Here is a 14,512-nt window from a genome sequence, read left to right on the forward strand (position 1 = left end):
TAACTTTGACAAAAGCACTACTGCATTACTAGCACCGAACGGATGTTGATTGTAACTTCTGATAAATGGTCAAGGACTTATTAAGGCTGGGCTCCCACAGGCTTATGACATCTAGTGTTTTGAAGTAGTCGTGATACAGGTATAGTTATTGCTCTAACTCCTCCCACTGTACATGATAGAGATTCCCACCCCAGGGGCTTACAGCTTTGGGCCCAAAGGCTATCCTTGATTTCAGTGTCTGCCCATTCTCTAGGGTATTTAAAGTTACTCAGTGTTACAGCTAATAATTTAAAATGGTTATTTATAGCTCATGCCTTGTCTCTAGTAACCTCTAGACCCCCCGGCTTTGCCCCCAGCAAGGGCTGCAGCCATTCACCCCTAATCTGATGAGTATGAAAATTGAATGTGTAGAAAAACTGAGCAGAGGTTGCTTTTTTTTTTTTTTTTTAAATAACCTAATATCAAGATTACACTTATTGAGCACTTCTGACTTCTTACCAAGTCTGAGCTGATGTGGGCATTTTCACTTACCCCTCTGGAATTTGCCCAACACTGTAATACCTTAGGAAAAGAGAAAGATTCTTTTAGTGCTTTCTATGCCCTGCTTGCCATTTAGGCATGTATAGTACAATCGTTGGATATCTGAATGCCTGTCATATGCCAGACACTGACAGGATGCAGGGATTAAACAGACTTGATCCTTAGAGGAGTCAACGGGCACTAAGAACTAAGCAGGCTCCTGAACAGAATGGGGGTAGGTCCCCACTTCAGGAGGGCAGCCAGGTTACTTTCCTTGGTTTCTTCCTCTCCAGGATGAGGGAATTAAATATCTCCAGGGCCTATTAGGGCTCAGGAATTCATCAACAGCGGGGAAGCTGCTATTCCTGAAGGTGCCTCAAGTTCACTGGGTACTCCTGGAGCCTGTGGAGACGTCCATAGGAAACTTAAGTTCAGTTCCTGGTAGAACCCCCTTTATTCCTTTGGTTTCCTCTTTGTCCCCCTCCCCTGCTGTCTTCCTGTGTGAAGGTGTGGGGAAGCTGGGGGCGATGTGCTGTCTCTAATATAGGTCACCCCCTTCTGCAAGGCAGCCTCCGGCAGCCGACCCTACCCGCAAGCGTATCCCAGGACAAAGCATGACCCAGGCTTGCCCCGGGAAGCATGTGTCACTGGGTAGGGGGTGGGGAATCTTGACAACCCATGAGGAGCAGACCTCCTGAGACTGACTTTCTCTGCCTTGGCCCTGGTCCCACCTCCGTATGTGTCTTTCTTTCCCTTGGAAGGTAACGGCTTCTGGAAAGGTATGCTGGGGCTTTATAAACCTCCGCCAAGTTTGAGTCCGGGAGGCGCTCGTGAGACAAACCTCTGGCCGGGCAGCTTGCTGGACCACTACTAGGGGTGGTAGGCGCACCAGGGGCGGGGACACTGCTCCTGGCGGATGTGACAGAAGGGGCCTGAATGGGAAGTGGGAGAACAGCAAGCCCCAGTTCTAACAGGAAGCCCAAACTGAACTAAGGGCTTATCCAACTCCTAGGGAGAACAGGAAGCGACCAAGGAACAGCGCCCCGAGCCGAACGGCGCCGGGCATTGTCCTCACACTTATGTTTCCGCTCCAAGGGAGTCTCTACTAGACAAGATAACAGAGACCTAGGTTCTCTCATAAGTTCCACGCGACCGGCGCCTACTGCAGGCGTGCTTGCTGGGACCCCCTTGTCCCATGATCCTTGGCTATAGCCACCAGTGTGCCTTCACCTGGATCGGGTGGACGTCGGCTTCCGGCCTCCGGGGTGGGTAGGAGTGGGTATCGAGTTGACGAAGGAAGGAGCAGCCATTTTGAGACAGATGAGCACGGAAGGGACCATATTGAGAACTCTGGATGCCTGGGGCCGCCATTTTAAGTATGGGCCCAGCCGAGAAGCCCTGTACGGTGAAACGCTGTGACATGCGGCGGCCATATTGGTGCGGATCCCCTTGGCGGCGGCCATCTTGAACGGAGACCTGCTGTGGGCGTCGCCATCTTAGAAGTAAAACGGCCCCTTCCCAGGAACTGGAACCAAGCTCCTCCCCTCTCACTGGGTACCTCCTGTCTGCGAGTGCCCTTCGGAAGCCCTCCCTAAGTCCACCCCGTTAGGTCTGTTTTCATTTTCACTTGTCTTCATTGCACTCGTGTGTGTGTGTGTGTATGCTCTCCGTAGCCTCTGAGTGTCTGTCTGTAACTTAATTCTTCCACTTGAGACGTTCTCTCATGCCCGCCATCCACCCTAACCCGGTGGATCTCCGATCCTAGACAATGTCTAACCCGCTTTGACTGGCCCTGTTCCCTGGTTATGGCAAGCTTTTCCACCTGCCGCACCCACTCCCAAATCTATTGACTGATCCTATCCCCCAAGAACGGTAACACAGGAACTGTCCTCTGAGACTCTGGATGACTTTATTCTTCAAATGGCTTTACACTTCCAATAGTTCCAGGTGAGACTGAGAGCCAGCACCCAGCCCATCCCTCTCTCCATTGTCTGAGCGGGTCACAGAGGGAAGCGGGCAGGACGCTGGCAGAGTCTGACAGCCCTTCTGTGGGTGGAGCTAAGGGTGCCCCGAGTCACGGGGTGCTTTGGGTCCGCCTCAGTGGGCGAGGAAATGGGGTCGGCAGATAGGTGAGGGAGGGCCTTGTGCTTCAGCTAACCTCACAGGGTTGGGAAAGGGCTACGGATGGGATGCAGGGACCCTAGTGGGCTCACCACAGTTCCTGACATAAATGAGGAAGGGCCCGGGAGAGGGAAAGGTGAAGAGTTGTGAGGAGGGACAGGGCAGCTCAGAGGAGGGCACAGAAGAATTTCTTCTCCCGGAAAGGGTTCTCCGAAGTGGGCACAGGGGTGATGAGGGGATCCTCACAGGCGTGGGCATCACAATAAGTCATCAGGTCTGCTGCTGCCTTGGACACCTGGGGCACAGCCAGGAGGGGAACTGTTAGCCAGAAACCCTGAAATGGACTGCAGCCTCCCTCCCCAAATGGAAAATCTTTTGCCGTCTCTAGGGCTCCTTAAGACAGTCTTCTCTTCCCTCATCACCCACAGAGACCTGGGGCCAGCTCTCCTTACAGATCCCAAGACTCCTCCTGTGATCTCAAGGAGTCAATGAAAGAAAGCATCTCTTATCCTGAGGTTTGGGAACCTACGATACAGGCTGCCAACTAATGGGATCCAGGGCCCCACCCACCTTTATCCGGCACAAGCTGGCTTCAATCTTAAGCTGTTCCACCATCTTGCGGGCTTGCCCAATACTCATAGTGCTGTTCACAGGGGTCTCCCCTTTCATCCTGGAGAAGAGAGCTCAGAGCATGATAGGGGGCCCTGCACAATCTCAGCTGAAGGCCCCCCTCTGTGCTTACTCCTCATCAACCTTTACAAGGCCGGGTCATATGCCCCAATATTTTATTCCCCTCTTATCCCCAACCTCCGTGGTCTTTCCCATTCCTGTCTTCCTCAGCTAAGGAAATGGAGAAGTGGGATGAGATGCTCCCCAAACTCCTACATGGCCTGGGCCACAGATCATTAAACATATAAATGATTTAAGGCTTCCGAGCCCTCAAGTTATGTGTGTTCCCAGCTCTGAAAACCACAACTAGAAAGAGGCCCGCCCTAATGAGGAGAGTACTGAACCCCCACCTGCCCCCTTGAGCCCCAAAGGGAGAAAAGCAGGATGCTCGCTACTCACCTGAGGCCACGGGCAGCGACAGTCCTGGGGAGAAGGATCGTGGGGTGCACCAAAACCTTCTGCCTGAGATGGGTGCCCCACCTTGCAGGGAGTTGCAGCTGAGAATATCTGACGCAGCAGCACAAGGCCACTGGGGAGGGTCAAGTCAGAGGCCAGTGGAGGGCTGGTCCCAGTTTTTGCAGCTCCAGCACTGGCTGTTACCTGAAAGATGAAGGATGCTAGAAGGAGCTGCTCAGATCCTGGCACATACCAACTGTCTGGCCAGTGGGGGAGCCTGGCTGCTGCCTGCAGCCCCTGTGCACGCCCCCACTGTTACTGTCTCACTACCTGCCCCTCCCCCATTGCAGGCATTCAGAGTCTGGGCTAGAGACCTCCCCAAAGGAGCTGGAAGTAGCTGAGTCCCAGGTAGATTCCCCCCTCAAATGGGGTGGTCTGGACCTGTGACAGCCCCTGCAGTGGAGTCAGTACTGACTGCGTGAGACCCTGCTCATTTGAAAATCTGACATCAGCTGGGCAGTCGCCCCCTCCATCCCTCCTCCCTCTACTCTGACACAGCATTTAACACCTGAATCTTCACTTCTCTCCCAGGGACCCTCCATTCCCCATATCCTGGAAAATGTGATGAGCTACAGGTATCAGCTTCTAGATCACCACTTTAACGTTCTAGCTACAAGTACTCGAGCAGAAGATCCAGGGGCAGCGAGGTCCATCAGGAAGATGTCTAAAGAAATGGCAGACCAAAGAGAAGAAGGAGCAGCTGGGGAAAGAGTGGCATGCAGAGATCAGATCAAAGAATCGGACAAAGACCAGGTAGAGGGGAGAGTCGGTGGGTGTTTCTGGAAATAGATGGGATTCCTGGGTGTGTGTGTGTATTGGCTTGAGATTGCCTCCCACGTCTGCAGTGTTGTGCTTGGTGCTGTGAGATGTACGCAAAGATGTACACAACACTGATCCTTCTGAGGGATCTTATTTGGGGTGAATAGACGTATACAAAATAGAAATGCCACCCGCCAAAACCTAGTCTAGATAATGCGCTGTGGGGACTCTGAGGGAAAGTCTAGTTAGGGTCGGAGGAGGTCGATCACGCATCGTAAAAGCTGGAGACAAAACACGGGCCTGAAATGCTACCGCTCTTGTGAATAGGGGACAGCCAGCCCGCTGGCGCAACGCGCAAGATGCACAGGTACCCGCAGATTGCAACGTTCTCGGGGCGAATGCTTTCTGCCTTGGAAGCCCACGGATCCAAGGAGCTGTGGGCAATGAAAATCAGCGCCAGCTGGATGCCCGCCTCTCCCCCTCTTCGGGGGTTAAATGGCGGATAGTGAAGTTGTGGGCGGAGGGCCGTGATTGCGGCCTCGAGGGGCGGGCTGAGGGATCCTGCTGACTCATATCTGGAGCATATCTTGGGGCCTGGAGGGAGGCGCCTGTCCCCTTTGGTTTTGGTATCCGGAGGGTAACGGACCGCAGGAACGGACAGTGCCGGTCGCGAGGAGGTAGGAACTTGGCGGCCCGGAAGGCCCCGCCTCCTGTACCGGGCCCCGCCCCAGACGGGCCCCGCCCCCAGTGCCACAAAGAGGGCCGACGAAAGGGGGAGGGACTTCCCCGGGAGGGGGAGGGACTTCCCCGGGAGGCGGAAGTGCTTTCTCGCGGTTGCCCGGGCGGTGCGCGGCTGGTGAGTCTGCATCCCTGTGGCGGTTCGCTGGCAGGTTTCTGTGTTGCTGCGGTTGGGTGGGGGCTCCGGGCGCTGCGCCCACCGCTGAGCCAGAGGGAGCTGGCGGGGAGCGGCCGTTGGCTGTAGGACGCCCTGCCCGGAGTGGGGCGCGGCCCTGTCTGAGAGCGACTGCAGCTCCAGGAGGAGAGGAGAAGCTCGGTACGGAATTGTGGCTGCGCTGAGGTTGCTGGCTTTGAGTCCGGCTGTGCGACCTTAGGCAAGTCGCGCGTGCTCTCCGTGCAGCCACCTCGCAGTGTGGAATCGTGTCATCGTGTGTGTAAAACCGCCTTGGAAGAATTTTAAGGTGCTCATCCTCTGTATGTTACGTATTACTATGAATGCCCGTCAAGGTGGCTGTCCCAGAATCAGGTGACCCAAGGATGGGTTCAGCTGAGGAACTCTAGCACAGGTGGTGGAGAGAGCACAGTGGAGGAAAGGAAGGGATAATTGGCTGAGAAACGCAATCAATTGGAGAAAGGCCATATGAAACAAAGACTTTGCTGTGTCTTGCTATCTCTGGTTCCTCAAAGCCAGTCCGGTAAGCTTGTCCTTTTTGTCCCCACCTCCCCCGTGAAAAGAGCCATTCTTTCCCCTTCTCTTTTTCCAGGAACCACCAGCTGCTTCATCCCATGGCCAGGGGTGGCGTCCAGGTGGCAGAGCACCTAGGAACTCAAGGCCTGAACCCGGGGCCAGACCCCCTGCACTCCCCATCATGGTCAATGACCCACCAGTACCTGCCTTACTGTGGGCCCAGGAGATGGGCCACGTCCTGGCAGGCCGTGCCCGCAAGCTGCTACTGCAGTTTGGGGTGCTCTTCTGTACCATCCTGCTCCTGCTCTGGGTGTCTGTCTTCCTCTATGGCTCCTTCTACTATTCCTACATGCCGACAGTCAGCCACCTCAGCCCCGTGCATTTCTACTACAGGTGAGAGGGGTCTTCTATCAAAGTAGACGAATCCAGTGAGAGAATTGCTGCAAGGACCCTTGGAGCTTATTCAGGTCAACCCCCTTATTTACGGAGGAGGACACTTGAGCCCAGTGTGCTTATACTGATTTATAGCCCAAGGTTGGGGCAGGTCTGGGCTTGTAGAGCTCTAGGGTCCTAGTCCTGTCTCTGGTTACTGGAATCTGGTTAAAAAGAAGAAAAAAAAAAATCCCTCTCCTAGATTGTCATTATGAGGGTCAGTTCAATTTAGGCTGGATCAGACCTCTCTCAGGGCCACTGTAGACTTTTGAGCCAACCCAACTCCTTGGGTCATCTCAGAACTAATCTGGCCTTCAGTAGAGGAGGTATTAGGAAAGCAGTAGTTTGCCTTTTACATGACTTCTTCCCACTCCCGGATAGTCTGCTGCAAGAGAATTTATGGAAACACAGGGTGTCTGGGTGCATAAACTCCCAGAGTCCTACTTCCCTACTTCTTGCCTGGGGCCTCAATTCCTTCCCATTTTACAAACCCTGCCAAATTCCCTCCCCTTCTTTTTTATTTTTTTTTTTGCGGTACGCAGGCCTCTCCCCATTGTGGCCTCTCCCGTTGCGGAGCACAGGCTCTGGACGCACAGGCTCAGCGGCCATGGCTCACGGGCCCAGCCACTCCGCGGCATGTGGGATCTTCCCGGACCGGGGCACGAACCCGCGTCCCCTGCATTGGCAGGCGGACTCTCAACCACTGCGCCACCAGGGAAGCCCGTCTCCCCTTCTTTTAACAATGACTACAGGACCAATCAAGAGGTGCTGACAAGGGCACTATTATCAGTGGTCCAAAGTTTTTTTTTTTTTTTTTCCCTGTCCTGAGTCCGTGGTCATGAGCTGTAGTTTCTAAGGCAGAGCTGCTTAAACTTTTATTTATTTTATTTTATTTTATTTAATTAATTAATTTATTTATTGGCTGCGTTGGGTCTTCCGTTGCTGTGTGCTGGCTTTCTCTAATTGCAGCGAGCGGGGGCCACTCTTCGTTGCGGTGCGAGGGCTTTTCACTGCAGTGGCTTCTCTTGTTGTGGAGCACAAGATCTAGGCACGCAAGCCTCAGTAGTTGTGGCACACGGGCTTCAGTAGTTGTGGCTCACAGGCTCAAGAGCACAGGCTCAGGAGTTGTGGCACACGGGCTCAGTTGCTCCGCGGCATGTGGGATCCTCCCGGACCAGGGCTCGAACCCGTGTCCCCTGCATTAGCAGGCGGACTCCTAACCACTGCGCCACCAGGGAAGCCGTGCTTAAACTTTTAAGAGGCATGATGGCCTGGCCCCTGGCCCAGGTTCAGCTTATGAAAGCTATGGCCCTTCCTGCCATAAAAACCTATATATATGCCCATGTGCAATTTTGCCTACAATTCAAAGGGTTCGTGAGCCTCTTAAAGATCATCTGTGGCTCCCTTTGGAGGAGTTTTCTCAAACTAGGCCCCAGACCAGAATTCCTAAATCAGAATTTGGAGGAGTGGGACCCAGGGATTTGCATTTTTATCAGCTCCCCAGATGAGTCTTTAGAAAGACTTAAGTCCGAAACTATTCAACTAAGTGTCCATAGGTTCCCATTTAAGAATGTCTGCTCTAATGAAAGGAAATAAATGGAAGTAGCAGGAAGAGAATTAAAGACTCAATCTGTTGTCTTGAATCTCCTGGCTGCATTTCTTCTCCGTCTGTCTCTATAACAGAGAAGCGTGCCCATTCTGGGAGAAGCGATGGGGGATAGGAAAGGGAGCCCTAGGGGCCAAGGAGGTGTGTGGACAAGTAAGGCAGACTCTGTAACTTAGCAGAGTATCATCCCCATTCTCATTTAGGACCGACTGTGATTCCTCCGCCTCCTTACTCTGCTCCTTCCCTGTTGCCAATGTCTCACTGGCTAAGGGTGGACGTGATCGGGTGAGTATGGGAGCTGAAGAGAGGTTTCATTAGAGCTTTGATGACTTGAAACAGGAAGGCTTGAGGAAGACCTGGATGTCAGGGACCGAGTAATAGAGACTAAAAGGAAGGCTTTCAGGGAAAAGGGAGGTTAAAGAAAAATTAAAGTCCAAATGAATTGTGTGGATTATTCTTTCCTCCTTCTTAAATTGTTTCAGCCAGGCCATATCTACTAGATAAGGTGTATTTTAGATCTAAATGAACCTAAATTAACAGATCAGCTATCTCACAGAACTAGGATGGGATCCACCCAAGAGTTTTGTAAGTATGTTAAATTATGAAACCGTTGACAGATATGTGTAACCTGCCATTACAAAGGGTACTGTGCCAGAGGACTGGCCAAATGCCAGTATGCCTTCAACAAACCTGGAAACCCTGGGGAATGCAGAATGGGAATGCATCCTTCTCTATTAGGCAAGCTGCTGGAGGCTCTGAAAAAGGGTAGGATCCCAGAACACTTCAGAAGGATCCTGGAGGATCAGGAGCATTTCTGATCACCAGAGTTTTCTGAGTTGTCAGCAATGTAATAAGAAGTCATCAGAAATCAGACTTATTAAGAGTTTAAACACCATTTGAAAATGATTTTTCAAAAATTGTACTTGGGAGGATACTGACCTAAAGATAAACACAGGATAGAAATAAATGGTCACTCTGAAGGGAGGAGTGTAAGCTGTAGAGTCTGGGGCCCCCTGGGGTTGACAATACAAATAACCTAGGAGACTGTGTATCCTGTCTCCTGTGACATCTTCCAGTTTACTGCCAGGGTAACACTATCCAGAAAGCTTACCAGGTGGGATGAGTGGATCCCAAATGGAGATTTCAAAGTGGTGAAGTGGGGAAGGGAATTCCCTGGCGGTCCAGTCGTTAGGACTCCACACTTTGACTGCCGAGAGTCCAGGTTCAATCCCTGGGGCAGCTTCACAGTGTGGCCAAAAAAAAAAAAAAAAAACTGGTGAAGTGGAATGTTGGGCATTGCAAGACAGGATTATCATTTTAGTTCTGCTACTCAGGAAAGTAACTTGGAGATTATTATAGAATGTTCTGTAAAAACATTGGTTCAATGTGTTTTTGTGGCTTAATAATAATAATAAATGGAATATATTGAGAGGGGAATAGAAACAAAGCCACAGTACATTTGCACCTGGGATGCTGCATGCATTTGTGTGGCTGCCCATAGTAGATCATAATGGTTGGTGATGCAAGGAGCCTAAAACAATCGGGTACCAGGCTGCTGGATGAGGAAGGAATGGAAAGATGAAGGGTGAGGCCAGATTGATCATTTCATTCATTTCTAGTGAGCATTTTTGAGTGAATGCATGAAATAATGGGTCTTCTCTGTGTGTAACACCTTGTTTAGAAATAGAAGATGTGGTCCTGCTTTCAAGGAGCTCACAGGATTGACAGAAATCTATACATTGCATTAAGTAGCAAAGATGCAGATTCTGCATTTCAGAAGAGTTTGTGAAGAATTAGACAGGTGTGAGACTATGGAGATGGTGAGGCTCAAAGTGGGCCTTTTAAGGAAGGGTGAATGCTGCGTGGGAATGGAGGAGAGGGAGAACCTGCCCATCAGGCAGACAAATGCGAACAAAGGCAGGACTCATTCACAAGATTCTGGTATTAGATTTTGTGGATGCCCTTGGAGGAGATGACATAATTACTGGTTTAAAAAGAAAAAATATATATATATAAATCTTTATTGAGATATAATTCACATAGTGTACAAGTCGCCCTTCAAAATGTACAATTCAGTCGTTTTTAGTATATTCAGAGATGAGCAACCATCACCACAATCAATTTTAGAACATGTTCATCACCGCAGAAAGAAACCCATACCCACTACCTAGCAGTCCCTCCCCGTTTCCGTCCTGCCCACTCAGAGAACTACCTATTTTAATGTTTCAAAGAATTCAGTGAAGCAACTGGCTTAGATTCATCTGGCCTCTACAGGGGGGTAGGAATCTCATGGAATCCATTTTTGTCAGGACGTAATTCAGACCGAAAATAAGAATCTGTATAAAGAAAGACTTCGATCAGTGGTTTTTCAGCTATTACCCTACGGATAAAATGCTCAAAGTACCCTCATAGCCATATCTAGATTTTGGAGCTAGTATACTATTAGGGTTAGGGGAAAGTTTTTTTCAACTTCTTTTTTTTTTTAATCCACTCCCTCTTTGGTTAAAACCAGAAGCTTTACCATCACCGCTGTGATCCTTATGTATCACCCTGAGGGGGTCACGCGTAGGACAAGCATAGCTGAATGTAGGATTCGAGGAACATAGGAACAGTCAGGAAAACTAGGGTATGTTTGGTGGCACATCTTCAACCTCTTGAGGTTAGTCCCAGTGAAGAAGCCTTCCTGTGTGAGTCTCAGGGTTCTACCAACAGAACCAAGATAAAGGACCCAGAATGACGTAAGATGGTCTTGAGTGACAGTGACTGTGCGACAGCTGGCTAGGGAGATGGTGAGCACTTCTGGCACTCGGTTAATTAATAATGTAAGTGAAGGTAGGCTGGGTCCGGGGGGATGGCCTCACGGGGACAGAGAGACCTGAGTCACAGATGGCCCAGTTGGCAACGTGACGGTTCACTTTTGGAAGAGAAATGTGACACAGCCTTTCTCGAATAGAGCGATTCGGTAGAGCAGACAGGATACTGAAGATCTCAGAAGTGGGAGGGATCCAGCCACCAGAAGGGGGCAGCACTTTCTTGGGACCAGAGAGATTGAGAGGCCTGTTTTGAGAGCGGAGGGTTGTGGCAGAGTGTTTCGAGGGGAAGGGGGGGAGGTGGTACAGGGGCAGTGCAATTTAAAAAAACTTTTTTTAAAGAGATGGGGCTACCTTGGGCAGGTGCTGATGTATGGACAGCCGTACCGCGTTACCTTAGAGCTTGAGCTGCCAGAGTCTCCTGTGAATCAAGATTTGGGCATGTTCTTGGTCACCATTTCATGCTACACCAGAGGCGGCCGAATCATCTCCACCTCTTCACGCTCCGTGAGTGTTCCTTCCTGGCCTGTCTAGGAGGGTGTGGAGAACGATGACAGATGTCAGACTGTCTGGGTAGGGCTTCAGGAGAAAACATCCTAGCTCTGAAGTCACAGACACATCAGGATAGGCAAGAGGCGTCAGTTTACCACACCAGACAAACACCCCCTAACATCTGATGAGCATGGCCCGCTTTGGGGTAAAGTCTGAAGAGTAGAGCCACCCTGAAAACGGGGGCTTCTGTGGAGCCAGGCAAGCCTGGCCTCAAATCCTCACTCAGAAACATGCCAGCTGAGGGGCAATTTACTTAACCCCTTAGTTATGAAGTACTATAAGTGAATATAGTAGTAACTCCCTCATGACAAGACTAGTTTGGATTCAGTGAGGAAACAGTGGGTGTTCGGTAAATGTTAGACCCCATTCTTAGTTACCAACAGAACCACATCATCATTCTTAGTTACCAACAGAGCCACATCATGAAGCAAATCCCTGAATGTCCACATGCGGGAAAGCTTCAGACGGTACACTGGAACATACAGTCTGTTCTGGATTATAGAACCATTGGGGGGAAGGTAGATCAGGGACGGTGTGGGGCCTCACCTAGGAGGGTTTCTTAGAAAAGGGGGCTTTGTTGTATTGGAATAGGGACACGCAGCCGGCTAGGGCAGGGCAGGGATGTCATTCAAGTGTTTGCGACGGTTGGGTCAAGACTTGGGTTTTGGGGGCGTGGTAGGAAGTGAAAGTGAGGGAGCAGGGACCGGGGAAGCAGCAGCCTTCCTGGCCTGCTCAGGGGTGGTGGAGGGGCGGGCCCCCGTCCCCAGCCTCTCCCTCCTGGCCCTGGCAGGTGATGCTGCATTACCGTTCAAACCTGCTCCAGATGCTTGACACACTGGTCTTCTCTAGCCTCCTGCTGTTTGGCTTTGCAGAGCAGAAGCAGGTCCTGGAGGTGGAGCTGTACCCAGAATACAGGGAGAACTCGGTAAGGGGGGAAGGAGGACTAGGACACAGCCCTCCCCACGAGCCCAGGATTTTACCTGAGGAGCTTCTGGGCTCGGTCAGGAGGGACAGCAGTAGAGGCTGGAAGCGGGCCTCAGGTTGGCCTGGTAAGAGTGACAGCGGCAGGATCCTGGCCTGATGTGCTGCCACCACTGCCCACCCGCCCGCAGTATGTGCCGACCACCGGAGCCGTCATCGAGATCCACAGCAGGCGCGTCCAGCTGTACGGAGCCTACCTCCGCATCCACGCCCACTTCACTGGGCTCAGGTGGGGAAGCGCCGCCGTGACCTGGGCAGCTCTCGCGGGGCCGTCCTTAAGTGAAGAGGGTCCTAAGCAGAGGCGCCGGCTCTTACGGGTTTTACTTAGGCCACAGACTCTCAACCCTGGCTGCACGTCAGCGTATCAGGTCCCTGGGGAACTTTAAAAGACACTGATGCCTGGGCCCCACCCCAAGACCAGGATTTGTTAGGGTCATACCAGGCCGTCAGACCTTTTGATAGCACCCCAGGGAAAGGTCATGTGCAGTCAGTGTTGAGAACTGCTCTCTTTTTTTTTTTTTTTTTTTTTTTGGGAACTGCTCTCTTGAACACGTTGGCTCAGTGGGTGGGAGGCAGGGGATGCAGCCCAGCTCTAGCCAAACTGGCGAATCGCCCTAGAAGTTACTTCTGGGAAATGAGAAGGCTGGTACTCCCTGGTACCTGCTACTCCCCTCCTGTCTCTGCTTCCTGCTTCAGGTACCTGCTGTACAACTTCCCGATGACCTGCGCTTTCGTTGGCGTCGCCAGCAACTTCACCTTCCTCAGCGTCATCGTGCTGTTCAGCTACATGCAGTGGGTGTGGCGGGGCATCTGGCCCCGACACCGCCTCTCTCTGCAGGTCGCAAAGGACCCCTTTCCTCTCCCCGTCACGATCCTTCTTTGGGGAGTGGGCAGGAGCATGTTGGGGGCTGGGGCTGAAGGGCCCTGATCACTGGTGAGGGAAGGCAGTCCTTGCTGCTCAGGAGTTTCCCCCGCTACAGGTAAACATCCGAAACAGAGAAAGGTCCCACAAGGAAGTCCAGCGGAGGATCTCTGCCCATCAGCCAGGTAAAGGTGATGGCTGGGGGCTGGGTGAGGAGGCTCCTGCGCCGTCCAGTATGAGGCTTTAGGTGCTCACATACCAAGCTGAAGGTCAAGGCAAAGGCTGAATGGGGTGAAATTGGCACTGCCATCCAGGCACAGCTGCCCTAGCCCTGCCCTGTCCTCTACCCCCTTTGGAGGCACAGGGCCCCAAGGCCAGGAGGAGTCCACTCAGCTGTCACCCATTACAGAGGATAGTGAGAGCCGTGCAGATCCCTCGGAGCCAGGTAAGGCGCAGCAGCCCGACCTCCTTCCTGACTCCTCTCAGCCCTCCCCTTCAGCCTCCTCCAGACTGACCTCTGCCCTCCCCCTGGGGCTGCAGAAGGCCAGCTGTCTGAGGAGGAGAAACCAGATCAACAGCCCCTGAGTGGCGAGGAGGAGCTAGAGCCCGAGGCCAGTGACGGTGAGGGGCACTCTGCAGCGGGACCTGGGTGGCCTGGGGTTGGCCTGTGGCTGGGGAGAAGGCCACGTTGGGTTGGGTGGGGGCAGGAGCCCCTGGGGAATTTCCATTTGGGATTTCGTTTCTCCTTCCCCTGGCCCAGGTTCAGGCTCCTGGGAAGATGCAGCTCTGCTGACGGAGGCCAACCTGCCTGTTTCTGCCCCTGCCCTTGCCCCGGAGACCGTGGGCAGCTCTGAACCCTCCACAGGCACTGTCCGACAGCGCCCCATTTGCTCTAGTTCCTGAAGAGAATAGGGCAGAGTCCCCACACTCCAGCCCTCCCCCCCCATCCCTTTCCCTTTCCGGGGCTCCCCCAATAAACTCTTTTCATGCCAGCTGCCTCCCTGACTCTAAACTGGATTCAGGGCCATTTGAAAACGTGATGTTCCCCAGGCATCCCCCACCTCCATTGGAGGAGGTTGTCTTGTCAGGGGCTACCGATGGGGAAGACCTCCAGACCCCGGACTATTTCAGGCACAGCTGTTTCCATTCATCAGCCTAGGACGTCCAAGGAGCGAAAACCTGCCCACTCCATCCACGTGACTCTCATCTCCCTCTGGGGAGGGGGATAGCATAGGGCGGGTCTGGAAAGCTGGGATACATCATTCTGGCCTCCGTACCCCTCCCTTCCTCAGTCCTTTGGGAGGCAGAAGACAGGAAAT

At 52.4% G+C, this 14,512-nt stretch overlaps 2 protein-coding genes across 7 annotated transcripts; one reads left to right on the plus strand and one right to left on the minus strand.

Moving 5' to 3' along the window:
* Positions 1-2,409: 2,409 nt before the first annotated feature.
* GNG3 (G protein subunit gamma 3) lies at positions 2,410-4,084 on the minus strand. Its single transcript, XM_030833879.2, has 3 exons — positions 3,709-4,084; positions 3,211-3,310; positions 2,410-2,935 (listed from the first exon to the last, which is right to left on the minus strand). The coding sequence occupies exons 2-3, from the start codon at positions 3,307-3,309 to the stop codon at positions 2,807-2,809; spliced, it is 228 nt and encodes a 75-aa protein (XP_030689739.1). The 5' UTR covers position 3,310; positions 3,709-4,084; the 3' UTR covers positions 2,410-2,806.
* BSCL2 (BSCL2 lipid droplet biogenesis associated, seipin) lies at positions 3,969-14,105 on the plus strand. 6 transcript variants are annotated; one of them, XM_060303069.2, is made up of 12 exons: positions 3,969-4,113; positions 4,297-4,518; positions 6,027-6,343; positions 8,192-8,273; positions 11,162-11,305; positions 12,141-12,275; positions 12,463-12,560; positions 13,028-13,169; positions 13,312-13,377; positions 13,548-13,638; positions 13,734-13,814; positions 13,954-14,105. In XM_060303069.2, exons 2-12 carry the CDS (start codon positions 4,330-4,332, stop codon positions 14,094-14,096), a joined length of 1,488 nt encoding a protein of 495 aa, XP_060159052.1. In that variant the 5' UTR covers positions 3,969-4,113; positions 4,297-4,329; the 3' UTR covers positions 14,097-14,105. The 6 variants fall into 6 exon arrangements, with proteins under 6 accessions (XP_060159052.1, XP_060159054.1, XP_030689729.2 ...); XM_060303071.2 differs by lacking the exon at positions 3,969-4,113 and adding an exon at positions 4,852-5,201 and having other exon boundaries at positions 4,132-4,518; XM_030833869.2 differs by lacking the exon at positions 3,969-4,113 and having other exon boundaries at positions 4,132-4,518; positions 13,312-13,378; positions 13,552-13,638.
* The last annotated feature ends 407 nt before the right edge of the window (positions 14,106-14,512 follow it).

The sequence above is a fragment of the Globicephala melas genome, chromosome 8, assembly GCF_963455315.2.
Source record: "Globicephala melas chromosome 8, mGloMel1.2, whole genome shotgun sequence".
Classification (NCBI taxonomy): domain Eukaryota; kingdom Metazoa; phylum Chordata; class Mammalia; order Artiodactyla; family Delphinidae; genus Globicephala; species Globicephala melas.

What these genes read in the sequence shown, in the direction of transcription:
- GNG3 (XM_030833879.2), bottom strand. Translation starts at nt 3,309, where the DNA reads ATGAAAGGGGAGACCCCTGTGAACAGCACTATGAGTATTGGGCAAGCC. An exon ending in CCAGCTTGTGCCGGATAAAG is followed by an intron (nt 2,936 to 3,210) that starts GTGGGTGGGGCC and finishes GCTGTGCCCCAG; the next exon opens with GTGTCCAAGGCAGCAGCAGA.
- BSCL2 (XM_060303069.2), top strand. Translation starts at nt 4,330, where the DNA reads ATGAGCTACAGGTATCAGCTTCTAGATCACCACTTTAACGTTCTAGCT. An exon ending in TCTCCACCTCTTCACGCTCC is followed by an intron (nt 11,306 to 12,140) that starts GTGAGTGTTCCT and finishes TGGCCCTGGCAG; the next exon opens with GTGATGCTGCATTACCGTTC. An exon ending in TGCAGATCCCTCGGAGCCAG is followed by an intron (nt 13,639 to 13,733) that starts GTAAGGCGCAGC and finishes CTGGGGCTGCAG; the next exon opens with AAGGCCAGCTGTCTGAGGAG.